Here is a 20,654-nt window from a genome sequence, read left to right as displayed (position 1 = left end):
TGAGGCAGTACGCAACTTATGGCAGCGTAGTTGCGACGGCGACGGAGTTAAAATGCCTCCTTGACGACTTTGTGGAAATCTTCGCTGCCAGAGATGAAGACTGCAAACAGACTCGGCTGGTCCAGCATTCCGTCGACACCGGTTCTGCTCAGCCCATTCGTCTACGGCCCCATCGATTGGCCTTATCTAAAGGACAGGCAGCGGAGGACATGATCCGTGAGATTGTTGCTCCTGGGGTGATTGAGCCCTCCAACAGCCCGTAGGCAGCTCCGGTTGTCTTGGTGAGGAAAAAGGATGACAGCTGGCGTTTTCTTCCCAAGTCCTCAAGATTGTCCATGGCTTGGTAGGGGCAGGACACTATAGGAACTCCAAGACCCTCCGCCGCCTCAGGGGGCATTTCTACTGGCCTGGCTGTCGACAAGACGTGGACTTACATGTGCACTGCTGTGACTCCTCCACTGCTAAGAAGGGACCAACCCAGTGCTCCCACGCCCCACTGCAGCAGTATTTGGTTGGGGCCCTGATGGGGCGAGTAGGGGTAGACATCCTTGGGCCTTTTCCGGTCTCCAACTCCGGCAACCGCTACATCCTTGTGGCTATGGATTACTTCACGAAGTGGCCAGAGGCATATGCAGTGGAGAATCAGAGCGCCATCACAACAGCTGAAAAGTTGGTGGAGGAGATGTTCTCCCGCTTTGGGGCCCCTGCTGAGCTCCACAGTGACCAGGGGCGGAACTTCGAGTCCCAGGTCTTTGGGGAGGTCTGTCAGCGGCTGGGGGTGAGCAAGACGAGAACACCACCACTCCATCCGCAAAGCGACGGGCTGGTGGAGCGGTTCTCACCAGCCAACACCAGCGGGACTAGGACTGCCACTTGCCCCTGGTCCTGTTGTCTAACCGTACTGCGGTCCAGCCAGTGCACGCCTGCTGCTCTCATGTTTGGGCAAGAAATCCGAACATCGGTGGACCGATGGCTCTGGAGTACAGCAGAAGAGAGCCTATGACACATGGTGCCGGGGGTAGGCCTTCACACCAGGGGACAAGGTGTGGGTGTATTGTCCTGTCTGCAAGAAGGGAGTCGGCAACAACTGCATCAAGCGTTTGCGATAACTGCCAATGAGTCTCTCACATCGCTGTGGAGGAATTTTGGCCCACTCTTTGCAGAATTGTTTTGATTCAGCCACATTGGAGGGTTTTCAAGCATGAACAGCCTGTTTAAGGTCACGTCACAGCATCTCAATCGGATTTAAGTCCAAACTTTGACTAGGCCACTCCAAAACCTTCATTTTGGTTTTTTTGAGCCATTCAGAGGTGGACTTGCTGGTGTGCCTCAGATCATTGTCCTGCTGCATAACCCAAGTGTGCTTGAGATTAAGGTCATGAACTGATGGCCGGACATTCCCCTTCAGGATTTTCTGGTAGAGAGCAGAATTTATGGTTCCATCAAATAGTTCAAGTTGTTCAGGTCCTGAAGCAGCAAAGCAGCCCCAGACCATCACACTGCCACCACCATGTTTGACTGTCGGTATGATGTTCTTTTTCTGAAATGCTTTGTTAGTTTTATGCCAGATGTAACTGAAAAGTTCCACTTTTGTCTTGTCAGTCCACAGAATATTTCCCCAAAAGTCTTGGGGGATCATCAAGATGTTTTATGGCAAATGTGAGATGGGCCTTTGTGTTCTTTTTGGTCAGCAGTGGTTTTTGCCTCGGAACTCTCCCATGGATCCCATTTTTGCCCAGTCTCTTTCTTATTGTTGAATCATGAACACTGACCTTAACTGAGGCAAGTGAGGCCTGCAGTACTTTAGATGTTGTTCTGGGTTCTTTTGTGACCTCCTGGATGAGTTGTCGATGCGCTCTTGGAGTAATTTTGGTAGGCCGGCCACTCCTGGGAAGGTTCACCACTGTTCCATGGTTTCTCCATTTGTGGATAATGGCTCTCACTGTGGTTCACTGGAGTCCCAAAGCCTTAGAAATGGCCTTGTAACCCTTTCCAGACTGATAAATGTCAATGACTTTGTTTCTCATTTGTTCTTGAATTTCTTTGGATCGGGGCATGATGTGTTGCTTTTTGTAGCTTACTTTGTGTTGTCAGACAGGTTCAATTTGAGTGGTTTCTTGATTCTACAGGTCTGCTAGTAATCAGGCCTGGGTGGAGCTAGTGAAATTGAACTCAGCTTTCCAACAAATGTGGTTAATCACAATTAATTCATGATTTAACAAGGGGGGCAATTACTTTTTTCACATAGGGCCAGGTTGGTTTGGATAGCTTTTTTCCCTAAATGAATGAAATCATCATTTAAAAACTGCATTTTGTATTTACTCAGGTTATCTTTGTTTGATATTTGTCAAGTGCCCTCACTGTTGAAAGGTATTAGTGCAGAACTCCCCACTTGAAAGGTAGCTAATCTCGGGAGGACTTCACAGGATTCCACTCATCACACCTTTGCTCTTTTTACTTCTTTCTTTTTATTTATGGAAGTTGGATGCAATTGTGAATAGTAGTCAGGTGAAAAACCTTTAAACACAAAAAACAACATGTTAAGAAAATGAAACAAGATAAACACATACAAATTATTTATATAACCAGAAATAAACCCTGTAAATAAGCAGCAAATAAATAATCCCAAATAAATAAGTTAAATACCGTATACAGCTATCACCTTCAAGCATTTGATTTAACCTTATGATTCTAAGATTTTAACTTTACAATAAATCAGCTCTCCAGGATAAATCCAAATACATGATACTTTAAACTGCATTTAACCATAAAATATTTTAATTACATTCATTTAACGTGATCCCAACCATCTACAGCTCCCAATCAAATCACCCAAGTGCTCACCACCATTAAGTGGACACCAGCAGTGCAACAAACATGAAAATACGAAGAGCTCACCGGCTGCATCTCCCCCAAAAGCCCAGCTCTGCACAAACAAATCTTGGTATTCTGGTCCAAATCTCAGTCACCTCTCATGCTGCGTGCTCCCACTGCTGCTCTGTAGTGATTGTGAGTGTGTGTGTGACTCCAAACCCAGCTAATTAACCAACCACCCTCACCTGGTGCACTCAGCCTGCTGCATTCAGCTGCGAGAGGCACTCAACCTGGTGTATCCAGGCTGGAGGGGCGTGGCCCACAGTTCAGCTCCACAATATTAAAATTTGTTTGATGATCTGAAACATTCAAGTGTGACAAAAAAGCAATACAAAATAAATCTGTAAGGGGGCAAATACTTTTTCACAGCACTGTAATTGCACTGCACATGAAGAAACCAGTTTATTATTATCTCATCCAAGAAACAAAAGTGAACAAAACTCACAAAGAGCAAGACTTGGTGGGCAAAACACATTTCAGTTAGAAGGCATCACCGACTTCTAGCTGAAACATACGTATTTGTTGGATGTTATTACATCCAACTTCTCTGGTGACTGTCTGCATCATGTCACACTGGCACTCTGTGTCTCTTGTGGTTGGACAATTTTGTTAAAACAGATAACAGTTGAAATTACTTGTCTGAGTTAAACATACTGATGCATATGAGCAAAAGATTGTACCTTTCAAACAATACCCCATGACAAAACTGGATACCAAAGTGCGGACCACAAACTTTCCAATTACATGTAACCACCCTCCCTTTTCCATTGTGGGGTATAAGAGTAGCTGGAGAGTAGTTTTGAAATGACTGAAACATGTATACTGCATGTATAAAATTAAATGAAGACTCCAATTTTGGGCAAGTTGAATTGCTCTTTTTTCTCTATCCCTGCCTCCTTTCTCCCAGTTTACAGGAGTAAAACTGTGTAACAGTGCGCTTTGTAGAAAAGGGATATTTTTCCAAACTTTGCAGCTTTTCCTCCGGTACGTCTTTTACACACATCTGTGTGTTTCCTTATGCCACATATGAGGGTTACTGCACATTTAACAAAATTGAATAACGTTTTATTCAACTGCAGACAAAGTTAACTGCTGTTATTATGACACAAGCAGAAAAGTAAACTTAAACTCATTGGTCAGCTGGTAAGGCTGCAAACAAAGGCACCAGATAATGGCGGGGCGGGAGGATGAAGGTCAGGGAGGGAGATAGTCGACTCGGCCCCATGAGCCAGCAACAGCAGATCATCCATAAATCCTTGTTTGTAAAACTTCCTGGGGTGAAGTGGTCACTACAGAAGCGAGTGTTAGCGATGATCTTCAGCTCCCCATCAATGTGGCGCAGGACAAAGTCAATGCATCTCTTCTTCACCTCTTCATCCTTCAGAATTTAAATAAAGTGACACAGCTGTTCTGCAAAAACTAGCATCCACGAAAGATGCATTTCCAAGACAAAGGCATAGCTAGCTAGCGAAAAGTATGGAGTTATAATTGTTGCAAAACTATTTGCAAATGCGTATCTCAATCTGTGTGTGTGTAGTCAGATCTGTGTGTGTGTGCTTTATTTGTGTGTGTGTAATCAGATCTGTGTGTGCGTGTTCAGATCTGTGTGTGTGTAAAAAAATCTGCATGTCTGTATTCTGTAGTCTGTAAATGCGTACATAGATCTATAAATGTCTGTCATCAGTTACAACTCAGGCAGGAGCTCTTGATTGGCTGTCTTTTTACACGTGACTTTTGCTACACTTCTCCCGTGGCAGATCTGCAAATGTGTAGAAAAGATTCGTGTGTAACTTCACTTTTCCTTTGCCCTGAGCTCAGGCTCACAGGCTCACGCTGCCTGGCTGCAGTAGCAGTACAGCCTACACACCCAGTTGGCACGTAGCACCCAGTGATGTTAAGCGTGTCATTGTTGGGGTAACAGATGATCGTTACCCTAACAACTTACTGCAAGTAAAAGTTCATGTTTTAGCAGTAGTTGTCAGAAGCTGACAACTAAGTTACTGCTAAAACATGAACTTTTACTGACAGCAAACAATCGAGAATCCATTGTGGTCTGCCTCTCAACATCACAACCGCTCGTTGCGCCCGCGGTTGGCAGCCAGGCAGCGTGAGCCTGTGAGCCTGTGAGCCTGAGCTCAGGGCAAAGGAAAAGTGAAGTTACACACAAATCTTTTCTACACATTTGCAGATCTGCCACGGGAGAAGTGTAGCAAAAGTCACGTGTAAAAAGACAGCCAATCGAGAGCTCCTGCCTGAGTTGTAACTGATGACAGACATTTACAGATCTATGTACGCATTTACAGACTACAGAATACAGACATGCAGATCTTTTTTACACACACACAGATCTGAACACGCACACACAGATCTGAACACGCACACACAGATCTGAACACGCACACACAGATCTGACTACACACACACAGATTGAGATACGCATTTGCAAATAGTTTTGCAACAATTATAACTCCATAGAAAAGATGGTGTGTAATTGAGCGGGAGAACCAGCGATGCTAATGATGTTTCTAGTTTTTATCACGCTACAGTGTAAGGGGAGGGGTGATGCTGAATACGGCTCCAGTGCATCATTGATCCCAGCAGCAGTCTGCCTGTCCGTACTACAGAGACACTCAGTGAAGAGCAGGTTTGCAAGATGAGTGACACCGAGAAGAGGAGCAGAAGACCGGAAGAGAGGCCAAAGAGACTGGTGTGTTTACTCACAAAACTACAGCTAATAAAACGGCAAAAAAAACACAGACATTACTAGAGCTACTGTGTGGAGTAACTAGTAATTTTAAAAAAAGTGGATGGGAATTGTCCTTCGTATTGTGGCACATTGTCCATGTCTTGAATACAAAGGCTGACTTGATTGTCAGTGCAATTTTGGAGACTGAAAAGTCTTTTCTCTGGTGATGACTCATTGTGCAAGCATATGACTGGCCCAGTGTGATAAGGGTGGATCCACAAGGTCACTGGGCACCTGAAGAGCCTGATTTTGTAGGCGTTTATAGACAAATTTGATAAACTGATCAAAACTTGAAATTATAAATTTCTTAAGAACATGGCAGTTGGCAATGATGTGATCTTATTGGCTTCCTGTCCAAAATGTGCATATATAATTTAGCTTAGATGAATCTTCTCAATAGAAACTCTCTCAGTTTATGAAAACTGTAATGTAACTAGTAAGTGAAGCTGTCAGACAAAGCAAAGTAAGAACTGAAATATTTATGATGTAGCCACTGATATGTAGTGCATCTAATGAATATACTTAAGTATTTGTACTTCACTTAAGTACAGTACTTCACTTAAGTACAGTACTTGAGTAAATGTGGCTATTAACATTCCCACCACTGTACTTAGATCTCCCCAACAGCAAATAGTATTGTAAACAATTGTATTAATTGCGCATTGACAAACCCAGTGTCACTGTTCTTTAGTCTGCACTAGTAGTTTCTTTGTTTCATTTATATCCAAAGGTGTCTCATCACCAAGGACGATGAGTTCGACTACAGGAAGGAGGTCAACCTTCTGACCATGTGGTGCAGAGACAACAACCTCCTGCTGAATGTCAGCAAGACCAAGGAGATTGTTGATTACCAGAGAGGCCACACCCAACACCCACCACTGACCATCAATGGTGCTGCTGTGGAGAGATTGAGCAGCACCAAATTCCTGGGGGTGCACATCAGTGAGGACCTCTCCTGGACCACCAACACTGCATCACTGGCGAAGAAAGCACAGCGGCGCCTCTACTTCCTCCGCAAACTCAAGCGAGCAAGAGCTCCTCCACCCATCATGCGCACATTCTACCGGGGCACTATTGAGAGCATCCTGTCAAGCTGTATCACTGTGTGGGGCGGGAGCTGCACTGACTACAAACCCCCCCCCCCCCCCCCCCCCAAAAAAAATACATCATACAGAAAGTTTTTGCTGCTATGACTGACTGTCTTTTTTTGCACTACATGTCATACAGAAACTGGACATATTGTACATACAGAAACATAGTAGTTTTTAAATTTTTTATTGTCTATTTAATGTTAGTAAATGTCTTTATCTGCCGTGCACTTTATTGTTACTTTAGTGTTAGGAAATGTCTGTCTTCATCTGTTGTGCTTGTGCACTTTATTTCTCTCACCGTGGGGTAGTGAGAAACGTCTTTTCGATTCCTCTGTATGTCTGGTACATGTGGAGAAATTGACAATAAAACCTTGAAACTTGAAACTTGAGGGTGAACTCATAAAGCATACCATCAATTAACTCTAGGATGAAGCTATCCACAACTGCTGTATATCATGTAGCCAATTAAATCTATCATTGTATTATCTATGCTGCCATCTTGTGGTTGCTTTGTGATGTGCACTTTAAGTATTGTAAGTATAGGCTCTGCCTACATTAATTTCCTTGTTTAGAGCACACCTAGTTACAAAATATTTTATTCTGAATTTTCTGAACCAAAAATAAATATTCAAATAAAATATATCTGTTAAAGTTTGAATCAGATTATTGTGTATTCCACCACGATGGCGAGTCAAAACTTCACCGAGCTCCAAGCACCAAACTTTTATTAGACGCAATTGTGTTTGAGAAAGTGTAGTTTTGATTGTTTAAGAAGCTCATTATTATTATATTATAGAAATTGAACTTGCTTCGCAAAAAATGTCAAAGTCGGGTCAAAGAAGACAGCAGAAAGGGCAAGCGCAAATTGTGGCATCGGCACCTAGCTGTGGCACTTCTGGCGGCAAAATATCTAACTATTATAGTCCTCCATCACCAGGCCGAGAGCCGCTCTACAGAGAGGTGTGTGAGGTGCCTGTTGATTGGCAGTGGACTAAACTTGAAAGCGTGGGTCTGAACCCTCCTGTATCTCCCGTGATTTCCGCCAGTGCTATACACCTACATTTCTCAGCGATTTTTATTACACACGCAAACACGCTCCTCCTGGCAGCTCAGACTCTCGAACAAAAAAAATCCTCTCCAGAACAAATCACTCTAGTAATGAACAGGAGTTTAGTTAAAAACGGTAGGGAACCCCATTTACTTATTAGGCTGCGATGGCCGAGTGGTTAAGGCGTTGGACTTGAAATCCAATGGGATCTTCCCGCGCAGGTTCGAACCCTGCTCGCAGCGTTTAACGTTTTTCCATGGTTTTAATCTTTTCATTTGTTAAAGCAGATCAGCTAGTGATTAGACTTTCCAAGCAGCCCTTGAAATGAACTGGGACATTGATTTTAAATCCCATTACTTAACTTATTAATTTAATATAGTCAAGAAATATCAGGTTTTGCAAATGTCCTCATTTAGATTACACAAGTCCGCTGTCACGTGTCATTGTAAAACGCACACCGCTTTACGCTTTCAGTAGCTTGAAAACAGCAAATTTAGTACATTACATTTCAAACACACACACAAAAAAATGAAAAGGCACCGCTGGGATTCGAACCCAGGATCTCCTGTTTACTAGACAGGCGCTTTAACCAACTAAGCCACGGCGCCATGTTTCCCATTCATAGCCATAATACTTTATATACATATATGTAAAAACAAAATAAAGAAGAAGGGGGATCTTGCTGTACACCTCATTCGATATTTAACATTGTTTGTATACAATAATTTCGAAATTTGCCTAGTAAATCAAACCAAATAAAATTGTATAGGTTTCACTGTAGAAGTTCCTTACTTTAAAGTACCACACAGTGGCGCCAAGAAGCAGCACGTATTAGCCTACTGAAGTACCTCCGTAGCGTGATAAACATATAGGATACAGCAGTGGTTCCCAAAGTTGGTGAAGGTGCTGCAGATGGCCGCGAAATATATGCGAGCCACTGACCTGCACAGCTGGATGACATTGCTGGAAACTAGAGGTCTTCACTGGTCCAATTTGACGAACCCGAACCCAAATGGACCCGTGAAAACTGGACCTGGAGCCGACTGGCCCCGAGCTATTATTATAAAACTGAGTTCCGAACCCGAGCAGCACCGAGATATGTCGAAACCTGCGGCTCCAAAGGAGGCGTGACGTACACGTCATGATGATGACGTATGTGTTTTTTTCAAGGTGTTTCCCGGTGTCCTCCTGTTAATCTAAACATGTACCCGCTGACGTTTAATAATCATATGGATGCTGTTTTAATGTGTTGTGATTGAGATCCCGACCCACCAAACATTCTGGAAGGTGACAAAGTTACGTTTTTCTCTAAATTACATTTTTTTTTTTTTTTTTTTAAATTTATTTATTTAAAAGGGACAGTGCATATTAATAAACATTTACATGTAAATATGCCGGTTTGTAGCCACAGGCTAATTTCCAACCGTTGTCCCTTGGCAGGTACATGTTAAAAAAGAGGAAAGAAGGACAGAGAAAACTCAGCAGAGAAAACACAGACGAGAGGGAAAACAAAACAGACAAAACAAAAAAAACAAAAAAAAACAGAGAGACATTACTACAAACAGGGACATTGCACATTAACCCGGAAATGTGTAAAAATGTGTATAGTGATAAAAGTGTTTCACAAAAGCCCAAGATGTCATCGCATACTGATCACAGTGGGTTGATGATCGCAAATCTGACTAGATCGAAGCCACACCTTCAAGCGTCCCTTGAATGTTAATAAACTGGGACTCTCTCTAATTGAGGTGGGTAGGCTGTTCCACAGTATACTACCTCTATATGATAGGACATTTTGGCCAAAAGTAGTTCATCGAAGAGGAACCTCACAGTCACCTCTGGCAGCGGCTCTGGTGACTCGAGTAGTGGAGGGGCTGACCACCCTCAGTTTAATATTATCATTAAGTGGCGGTGGTGCCAGTCCATGAAGGACTTTGAACATTAGACAAGCTATTTTAAACTTCTTAAAATTTTCAAAACTTAGTAATTTATACTTGGGGAGAATTCTACAGTAGTGATATGAGAATGGCTTTTTGTCTAAAATTTTAACTGCTTTTTTATATAGGGATTCAATTGGCTTGAGTGCAGTGGCTCCGGAAAAAGACCAACTTGTCAACATAATCACCATCAGTCAACAGGACGCTGTCTGACTATTTCACTCGCGGGGAGAGAGGCTGTTTTCTGGGGGAAAGTTCACTGAGTCTCGGTCAGGAGGGCTGATCGTCGTGGTGATTTGGTCTCGTCATCAAAATATTCTTTACAGTTTTTGCCGAATGCTTACACACATGTAGCAGACTTTGGCTCACTGTGTCATAACTTAACACACAGACGGAGTAAGACACAGCACATGAAGATAAACTCCTAACTTATATAGCGAAATGAAACTCTTGAAACAAAACCTAACAATCCCATTTCAAAACTGTTTTTAGCATCAAAACGTTAAACACATGCACCTTTGAATTACTCTTTCCTAGCAGCATGTGCTTTATGCAAAACACAGCTGTATTCAGTACTTTGGATGGTTTTTGACTCATACAGGTTTGTTTTTGTGAAAGATTGATCCACTACAGTTGATCTAGACACATGAAAACAAAATGGAAACACTTCAGAATTTGTTTTTGTTTTTCAGGTTTTTGCAAAAGTAAAAAAAAAGGGGGGGGGGGGGTTACTTGCACATAGTCATGATGGAGGTCTTTGACTGGCACTGTTCCTCTCGAATGGAACTCTATACAGCTGCTTCAGTGAAATGTTGTGCTTTTTAAGGATGCGGGAGAGTGTACATATGCTGACAGTGTTGATGTCAGCGAAGATTATTTGATCTGCGATGATCTGCTCTCTCAATTCACAAAGCCGGATTTCGTTATTTGCCAAAACAATGTTAACTATGGCCACCTCCTGTTCATCACTGAACATAATCTGCCTTCCACCCTGTGCAGGTCGTCTGGCAGTTCAGTAGAAAATGAAACATCATACATTTTGTACTTTTAACCCATAGACCTTCAGTAATACAGCAATGTATTGTACTGTGTGTTTGAACAATGTGCAATACTGTAATTTCTTTGGTACAGTTTAGTGTGGAAACTTCAAAATATACCTGTTTTCCAGTCTGAAAGTTCTAATAATTGAGGCCACTGAGTAGCGACTTAGATTTGGCTGGACTCTCTGCCCCGCCTCCCTCATTGTAAGACCATGATTTATTACATGGTCCACCAAAGTGGCCCTCATGTCATCAGATATTTGTCTCCTTCTGTTGCCTGCTCTCCTTCTTCGTCCTCTTCCTCTTCCTGCTACTGCTCTTACTCTCCCTCTTCCTCTTTCTGCCTCCATGTTTCCAAAGTTGGCACAAAGGAGCTGAGCTCACATCAGGTGTATTTGTAGTGCTATGGCTTAGACTGATTGGTCTACAATTAGATTTTAAATGTTCTCATGTGTGTGAGTCTGTGTGCTTTTCCAATTGTAGTTGTGTTTTGTATTTTAAATAGTTGTGTTTTCCCAATGATTGTATGAGATTTCCTTTTTGAACAATGTGTCTTATGTAAAAAACAGTGTGTAGTGTTTTGCAAGAAGTGTGTTGGAGAATTTCAAACACAGTTCAAAGCATATATATTGTGTTTGCAGGGTTGGTGCTTTTGTTTAGGGCATGGTCACCAAAGTTAGAGGTTGTGATGCTTTGGGCATAGCAACCACTTTTAGTGTTTAAGCATTAGGCAAAAACTGTAATAGCAGCGTGTACGTCGTCACTGGCAGCGCTCTTGTTTTGAAAACATGTAAACCATGTCCTTGCGGTTCAAAGGACGGACCAGTCCAATCAGCGACGATTCATGTCGCCTGAGGGTACCTACCTTTTCCGGTTTGGTTAATGTCGTTGTCTTTTCTGTTTTGTTGTTGTGTTTTCTGTTTTGTTGTTGTGTTTTCTGATTTGTTGATGTGTTTTCTGATTTGCTGTTGTGTTTTCTGATTTGTTGTTGTCTTTTCTGATTTATTGTTGTGTTTTCTGATTGGCCGTTGTGATTTCTGATTTGCCGTTGTTTTTTCTGATTTGCCGTTGTGTTTTCTGATTTGTTGTGTTTTCTGATTTGCTGTTGTGTTTTCTGATTTGCTGTTGTGCTTTCTGTTTTGTTGTTATGTTTTCTGATTTGCCGTTGTGTTTTCTGTTTTGTTGTTGTGTTTTCTGATTTGTTGTGTTTTTCGTTTTGTTGTTGTGTTTTCTGATTTGTTGTTGTGTTTTCTGATTTGCCGTTGTGTTTTTTGATTTGTTGTTGTGTTTTCTGATTTGCTGTTGTGTTTTCTGATTTGCTGTTGTGTTTTTTGATTTGTTGTTGTGTTTTCTGATTTGCTGTTGTGTTTTCTGATTTGCTGTTGTGTTTTTTGATTTGTTGTTGTGTTTTCTGATTTGCTGTTGTGTTTTCTGATTTGCTGTTGTGCTTTCTGATTTGCTGTGGTGTTTTTTGATTTGCCGTTGTGATTTGCACTTCAGGGCCAACGTACTGTACAAAACATTAATCCGTACTTAACTTTTGCTTATAGTTGTAGGTGATTGTGGTGATTGTTATATAAGTGGAGTAAGTTAAAAGCCTTAAGATGAACAGCATTCACCCTAAAAAATGCCTTGTTTGGGGCAATCTGAGCCTTTTTATTTGTCATCACTGACTCCTTTTCTCCCCAGACTGTCTGATCTCTATCTTGGAGCACAGCAGCAGCTGCAGCTCCAGATGACTGTTCATTACAGTGTTACATAAATGGACATGATTAGACAACAGACTCAGCCATTGCATAAGCCAGCCCGACTGACAAAATGCAAGCCAGGCTTTGACAGGCCCAAGCTGTCAGACAGGACAGACAGCTGCAATTGAGGCTATAGGACTGATGTTGTCTTTATTTTTCTGGGAATTCAGGTGCAGTTTGCATTTCATAATTTAAAGACACCATTTTTTTTCACGTTTCTAACCTAACTAAGCCTAACTTTAATTTGAATTTTACCTGAACTTGATCTAGGTGTCTTTGTGTGTCTTTTAAATCTAAAAATTACAAGAGCAAAGACTCACACACTCCTCCCTTAAGTGATTCACTACTCATAGGACTATGACAAACATCCCCCTTCAACTCAGTCAACTTTTGTCTGCTGTATTTCCCATCTTCCTCTGTGTACTGATGGAGCTTCAATCCCTCACCGCTGTCAGTACAAGTCAAGGCTCGACCCTGAGCACATTCTTCCATTTGCTCAATTCACAGTTTGGCTCAGTCAACACAACACACTTCCCGTAAGTGTAAAAACGTAAAAGAGAGCTTTATGACGGTAACAGAGTTCTTTTAATAAATGGAGCAAATATTCTGTTTACATATCCTGCTGGTTGTAGGGTATGTGTTAACCCTACTCAGTCCAGACCAATGTTACTCAACTTGTGCATGCTTGCTTTCCCTGGCATGACATGGAAATACTGTGTATATTAAACGTCAGAGAGTTCCGTTCATTTATAGAATCTAAGTAATTTTCCCTATGCAGTGCTATTCCTGAGGACACACCACTGGCTTTCTCACCATTGCCTGCTCCCTTCTCAGTTCATATGAGCAACACACAGCAGAAAAGGAAAATGAGCAGATGTGAAAAAATATGTAAGGTACTAAACCAGTCCCAGATGTGCTGCAGTTACAGCCATCGCCTCTTACAGGCAACAAAAGTAAGAAGCAGCACGGAAGGGAGGGAGGCCCTGAGGCCACCAGAAAGGTTTTACAGATGGTTTTTTTTTCTTTCTTAAATGAATCATCACATTTGGTAAGAAAACATGCATCATTATAAAACTTATAATATTTATATAACTGAGTATTATTCATATTGCAAGCTGTCTGTATATCTGTAATATTTGTAGGCTACTGACTATATATATATATACAGTATATATCCTCTAGCTGATAGAAGTTGTCATCAACACTCATTTATTCTGTTAACAGAATGAAACTTCATAATACAAAACCAGACAATAAAATAAAAAGTGTTACAAAAAAATATGTTGATGATCCAATATCTGAAACAATCAGCACCAGATTTCAGACTGCCCTCTTATATCTATTTGTTTTGTCTTCTTGCTCAGACACACATTTGTGTTTTTTCCAAGAAAGTGTTATCAAGGTTGTGGGAGACACATTCACAAACAATGACTCATGGGCCCATGCAGGTGGTGAAAATGGTCAAAAGAAACAGTGAGTCACTCTACTTTTTCAAGTAGGGAGGAAGGGGTAAGTGGAGGTTAGTCAGAACTTGATATGCAAATAAAAGCCACAACAACTAAGACCCAACATTCCCCCCATGAACAAGCACTTTGCCACAGTGGCGTGAAAAACTGTATATATATATTGTTATTGCATTTTTTTAAGATTGTTGACAGTCTTCGACCACTTGACAGGCCTCATTACCATGTGTTTTGGACACTGCACGAAGGGGGTCAATTTAAATCCCTGTGTCCACTTTGTGGCACCAGAGAAATTTGAGTAATTACACATTAGATTTAAGCATGTCAAGGATAGATTGCACCATGAAAATTTCATGTAAAAGAAATAATGATTGTCAGACAAAGGCTTACTTCCTGTTGCCAGTAGCTGGGGCAATGACTATACCTCCTAATTGGCTAATTGGCATGTAGAAGTGTTTTGGGTAGGACTATGATCTAACATTGGAGAATTTACACAGAAGTTCTAACAGCTTACTATTTCATGGCGAAAAATTCCTTGCTACTCAATCAGCATCCAGTGAGAACTCATCATTAAGGCCTTAATGATTTGACAGGTGGATTTGGTCAACCTGCTAGCGGGAGTACAAATTTTGGTGCAGATTCGACCATGTATAATGAAGTTACATCAACTTTCTGTTTTAAGGTGAATCATTGACTTTCCCCGCACTGTCACAGCAAGGCCCTTCAACCAAAACTCACAACCTCCACAAAATAGTATCATTGAGGTCTTAAGTGTGTTAAGCCATGTGTGAGGCAGATGTGGCCATCTGGCTTGCAGCAGTATCTCACAATTAAAAAAAATGACATTTCCTGCTGCCACAAGGGAACACTGTGCCAGCTGAATACTGGCATGTTAATGTGTAATGTGGACTTTACCAAACACGTGAAGTTTGGTGCAGATTGGATCATGTACAGTGGAGTTACAATAGCTTCCTGTTTAATGACAAAACATTGACCTTCACCATGCTGGCCAGGCAGGTTACAGTTAAATTTGGGGCAGATTCCAATATGTACAGCAGGGGTGTCCAAACTACGGCCCGCGGGCCAACTGCGGCCCGCGGTCCAGTTTTTATTGGCCCGCAGCAAATTATGAAAATATAATTGACCATGGCCCGCAGCCCGCACATGAAGCTTGAACTCAACTCTGTTGCACTTCTCAGTTTTAACACTAGATGGAGCCAGCGCTAGTGCTTCTCCACTAAACAAAATTAAGCAAAGAAGAGCTTTTCCCGCGAGCCCGTACAGTTACCAGAAATGGCAGAACCGAAGAAACGGAAAATAGCAAGTGAGTGCAGAAGATTCCAGACACGGTGGGAAAATGAATATTTCTTCAAAGAAATCAACGGAAAGTGTGTCTGTTTGATTTGCAATGAAGCTGTTGCTGTGATGAAAGAGTATAATGTCCGTCGGCACTATGAGACCAAACATCAGAGCTACACATCGTACACCGGTGCTGAACGAACACAGAAATTCAAGCAAATGGCAGCTAGCCTGCAAGTTCAACAACAGTTTTTTTCCCGTGCCAACAAAATACAAGAAAATGCCACAGCAGCAAGCTATGAAGTTGCTAAACTCATTGCCCAGCACGGCAAACCATTCTCAGACGGTGATTTCATAAAGCAGTGCCTCATCAAAGTCACAGAAATAATGTGCCCGGAAAAAGTGCAGGATTTTAACAACGTGAGCCTGTCCAGAAATACAGTGGTGCGGCGAATCGAGGACTTGTCAGCTAACTTGAAAGATCAGCTCAGAGACAAAGCTTGTGCTTTTGATTTTTACTCAGTTGCATGCGATGAGAGCACAGATGCTACAGACACCGCGCAGCTGTTAATTTATTTGCGGGGAGTTGATAATAATTTTTGCTGTACGGAGGAGCTGCTTGATAGGAAGAGCCTAAAAGGCACAACGACGGGCAAAGACATTTTTGAAGCTGTGTCAGATGCAGTGGAAAATATGGGGCTAAAATGGGACAAGCTCTGTGGAGTAACAACGGATGGAGCTCCGGCTATGACGGGTGAGCGCAAAGGAATGGCATCGTTGGTGTGCGCCAAGGTAAAAGAGAGCGGAGGTGAGGCTGTTCGAGTGCACTGTATAATCCACCAAGAGGCACTGTGCGCTAAGACTGTCCAGCTGGGCGATGTGATGAACACTGTTGTAAAAACTGTCAACATAATTCGAGCTAGAGGACTGTACCACAGAGAATTCCAAGCTTTCCTATCTGAGGTGGATGCTGAATACGGGGATGTGCTCTACCACTGTGACGTGCGGTGGCTCAGCCGCGGCTCTGTGCTGCAGCGGTTTTATTCGCTGAGATCAGAAATCGACGAGTTTTTGAAAGAGAAGGGCCGACCGCTTCATGAGCTGAGTGACCCTCTATGGCTGGCAGACTTGGCATTTTTAGTTGATCTCACTCATCATCTGAATACACTGAACAAGAACCTACAAGGCAAAGAACAGCTGGTGCCACACCTGCATGCGCACATCAAAGCGTTCTGTGTAAAGCTCCGCCTATTTGAGACACAGCTACGGAGCTTTAATGCTGCACACTTCCCCACGCTGTCTGAAATCAAGTCTGCGTTTCCAGAGGCCAAGCTTTCTGCTAAAAAGGAAAAATATGTGTCTGTGATTGCATCTCTTGTGACAGAATTCAACCAGCGTTTCCAAGATTTTTCTGCCATTGAGAAAGAAATCAAGCTGTTCTCCACTCCCTTCATGGTGGATGCAGAAGAAGTGGAAGAGAGTCTGCAGTTAGAACTCATTGAAATGCAGTGTGATGATCTTCTGAAGAGTCAACATCAGCTTCTCTCCCTCCCTGACTTCTATCAGAGTTTGGATAATGCCAAGTTTCCTCTGATGCGACGCCACGCAAAAAGAATGATGAGCCTGTTCGGCTCAACATACATATGTGAACAAACATTTTCTCTGTTAAATCAGAACAAAAGCAGACTGAGAACCAGAATGACTGATAGCCATCTCTGTGAAGTCCTTCGTGTCTCAACCACCAAACTTTCTCCTGACATGTCAGCCATCCTGCAGTCCAAAGCACAGCATCACTGCTCCCACTGAGTGAATGTTCTTTACCGGTGAGTTAGAAATGTGTAGGAAAAAATTGTGTTAATATGTAACCAGTGTGTGGCCCAGCCCTTTGTTTATTTTTCTGTATTTGGCCCTCACTGAAAAAAGTTTGGACACCCCTGATGTACAGCATAGTTACAGCAACTTACTTTTTCTTGGGGAACAACTGATATACACTGCACTGCAACGACCACGCCCTTCAAAAAAAGCTCATCTTTGATAACTTTTCATTGCAAAGGTGTAAGATTGCCCTGACAACATTTAAATTTGATGTCATACATGTTGGTAAAACTCACCGCTAGGGCTGCTCTTTAGGGGGTGCTGGTGGGTCGTTTTGCCCCACCCATGGGCAAACCCATAATACCCATACTATTTCACCAAAAATGATGCATGTGCAAACTTGTGTCCGAGTTTTCGAGCACCTTTAGCCCCTCAAAAAAGTGTTTGACTTTAGGGAAAGAAAGAAAGAAGAATTCCTTGCATTTCAAGACAGTCCTCGCACTGTTCATGCTCTGACCCTAATAGAAGTGCATGCAGTGGTGAGTGGGCCCTTGTATCATATCAGTAGGTGGCGCAATGACTATACCTCCTAATTGGCATGTAGAAGTGATTTGGGTAGGACTAACTTAAATTTTTGGAAAGATTTGACCATGGACACAGAAGTTCTAACAACTTCCTGTTTACTGGTGAATAATTCCTTGCTGCTGCATCAGCGAATTAAAACCGTATACCATCATCAAGGCTTTGTGGATTTTCTGACCAAATTTGAGGTGGATTTGGTCAACCTGCTCGCAGAAGTACATATAAGTTAAAAAACATGTTATCTCCTGTTGTCCCTAGGTGCCGCTACAATTATGTTTTCAGGCCGGGACTCTTATCAAGCATGTGAACTTTGGGGCAGATACGACCATGTATAGTGGAGTTACATGAACGTCCTGTTGAATCACTGATATTTTGCTGCGCCTCCACAGCGTTCAACAGAAAGTCAAGCTTTTAATAACTTTTCATCACAAAGGTGTTAAGATTGGCTAGTGAAGTTCATCAAAATACAACACTTGCAAATTACCAAAAATGCGCTGGAGAATTCTAAATGGCTGACTTCCTGTTGGGTAGTTGGACCAAATCTGAAACTGAATTTCATGCATGTCAAAATAGTCGCAGGGGGTGCTGTAAGAAAAATTGAATTTCCTGTTGCCTCTAGGTGGTGTTATGATTGTAACAGAATATTAGCATGTCAATGTCCTCAGGCTGGGACTTATGTCAAACATTTGAAGTTTGGGTCAGGTTCGACTCAAACCCCCAGGAAGAGCGCCAGGCTTTGAAGCCAACTTTCGCACTTCCAATGTAATGTGATGCACTCGGCCTCAAAAATACTTTTTTCCATGAGCTCATACTGTCCTATAACGTCCTTGATTCGTCTATGTACAGTGGAGTCATAGCAATTTCCTGTTTCATGGTGCCACAGGGGCCTTCACTGAGCCACCATGGCCACGCCCTTCAATAAAAACTAACAGCATCATCAAGGTCTTAAGTGTTATCACGAGGAGGAGTACGCCAGAGTGCTGCCAGTAAGGGGCACTATGATTGTAACAGAATATAGGTATGAAAATGTGTTCAGGCCCAGACTCTTACCAAATATGTGCAATCTGGGGCAGATTTGACTGGCACAGTGAATTTACAGCAAATTACTGTGGTTTCCTGGCTAAACATAGATATTTCCCACCCCGCAACAGCCATGGCCTTTAATGAAAACTCAAACTTCCATGGCCACAAGAGACTATTTTTGTAGATCTAAAACTTCCATGAGCAGTGCTTGGGCCCTAATGATGATGATGATGGTAATGATAATAGGAGTCAAGCAGGAACAGAGCAGCAGGGCCAACCACAACCCATTGGGAACCTTTGAGATGAGAAGGCAAAGAGACTCCGAGGAAGAAACCAAATTAGTAACATGCATTAGCGAGAAATGAATCAGTACAGATAGAGAGGAAGAAAGAGTAGCTCAGTGCATCACGGGGAGTCCCCAGGCAGTAAAAGCCTATGCCAGCATAGCTGAGGGCCTGTGCCAGCCCTAACGATAAGATTTAACAGAAGCGTGTAATTTGTAAAAGATCTGGAAGACACTGAAAAATGACTGTCCTGGTGACAGGGGCACCAGATAAGAAAATCCTAAATTGGACCTTGTGGGGATTTTTCCAGTTTCTTTGTCAAGCTACAGAATAATTCAGAGGCTGAGAAACTACGATACCCCAAGAACTATAACCAGTAGGCGATTTGAGGGGGGATGAGGGGGGATGCCGTCCCCTTTGTTAGCAAAATTACCAAAAAGCATCCCCCTTGTTAACCTGTCATCACTCTCCATCCCCTAGTAGCAGAAAGTGTGTATTACAAATCGCAAGATCGACGGCGCACAGTGGAGTCAAGCCGTGCACGGCTGCTTTGCGTACCGGCTGCTTGGTCGATTTTTGACGGAAGCCGCAACAAGCTGCACAGCGCAGATCGCGCCGGCAGGAAGTCAGAGACACAGGAACGGCATAGAGCATCCGGTCAATTTTCAAAATAAAACACCCTTTGCAGACTCCTGATTGTATAAAAACGAAAAATGACCAGATCAACAAAATCTGAGCAAGTCAACAAAATCGGGCAGACAAAAGGCTCCGCTTCTGAAACGTTCTCACTGGGTTCTCTTTATACATTCATGATATGACGTCGTGCGGAGGGCGGAACAAAACCTGTAGCAGACGCGACATCATAGAGCAGCTTCCGGTGGATTACCAGCGTGTCTCTCGTGTAGAGGAGGAGCAAGACACGTTTGCTTGTTCGAAAACTAAAATGTTACTTTTTGTAAGTGTTTTTAGTGTGTCTGTTCAGAACATGGTGGCTTATGTTATGTTGGTAATTGTCACTTTTGTGCTGGTTTATAGTTTAACCATTAGTGAGGTAGCTGTTACATTTCCTGACACCAGCTGTTTTATTAGTTGAAACGCACTCTGCTGGACAAACTATGTCATTACACCAATTTTAAATAAGCCCAAGCATGTTTTTCTCCATTATAGTTTTTAAATGTAAAGTTTTCATATCGGCGCATATCAGACATTATATACACCGATACTAATATATTTGTGATAGGCTAAAATCAGCCGATAAAATCGGCCTACCGATGAATCGGTCGGGCTCTACTATTTTGCACAATGTTCATTGTGTGTCCTTCAAGGAATTTAGATGGTAAAAAATTCCAAGGGGTCATGTAACTTAAAATGACCCTGCTTGTAGTGTATTGTGAGAAACATGAGAAAACCCTGCCTGAATAAACTCAGTCCACTGCATACAATTTAAAGGTGTATTTACTCATTACTTTAATACAGTTATAAAAATACAATTGTAGTAGGGAGAGAAGGACGATAACTGGATAAAATGGAATTGTAGAATTAGAAATGTCACAGTTATGGTTAAGGCGTCAACAATGTCCTTTGGGAGGTGTACATAGGTGTGTCGGGGCAGGGTGGTGCTCCCATTGAGCCATCCCCCCTGTTGAAAATTAACAAATCACCTACTGACTATAACTACCTAACCCAAAAAAATAAAACTTCCTT

General features: G+C 42.4%; 1 protein-coding gene and 2 non-coding genes across 3 annotated transcripts; 2 read left to right on the top strand and 1 right to left on the bottom strand.

Annotated features, from left to right (window-relative positions):
* The first annotated feature begins 7,919 nt into the window (after positions 1 to 7,919).
* Positions 7,920 to 8,001, top strand: trnas-uga (transfer RNA serine (anticodon UGA)). The gene has a single exon. It is a non-coding gene; the product is annotated as a tRNA-Ser (tRNA).
* Positions 8,002 to 8,293: 292 nt separating this feature from the next.
* trnat-agu (transfer RNA threonine (anticodon AGU)) lies at positions 8,294 to 8,367 on the bottom strand. The gene has a single exon. It is a non-coding gene; the product is annotated as a tRNA-Thr (tRNA).
* A 6,873-nt stretch (positions 8,368 to 15,240) lies between these two features.
* On the top strand, positions 15,241 to 17,052 carry LOC141003335 (general transcription factor II-I repeat domain-containing protein 2-like). Its single transcript, XM_073474659.1, has one exon. The coding sequence runs from the start codon at positions 15,241 to 15,243 to the stop codon at positions 17,050 to 17,052; it is 1,812 nt and encodes a 603-aa protein (XP_073330760.1).
* The last annotated feature ends 3,602 nt before the right edge of the window (positions 17,053 to 20,654 follow it).

This window comes from Pagrus major, chromosome 10 (assembly GCF_040436345.1).
Source record: "Pagrus major chromosome 10, Pma_NU_1.0".
Classification (NCBI taxonomy): domain Eukaryota; kingdom Metazoa; phylum Chordata; class Actinopteri; order Spariformes; family Sparidae; genus Pagrus; species Pagrus major.
Note: the sequence above shows the minus strand (reverse complement) of the source record. Positions and strands in the feature narration are given on the sequence as shown.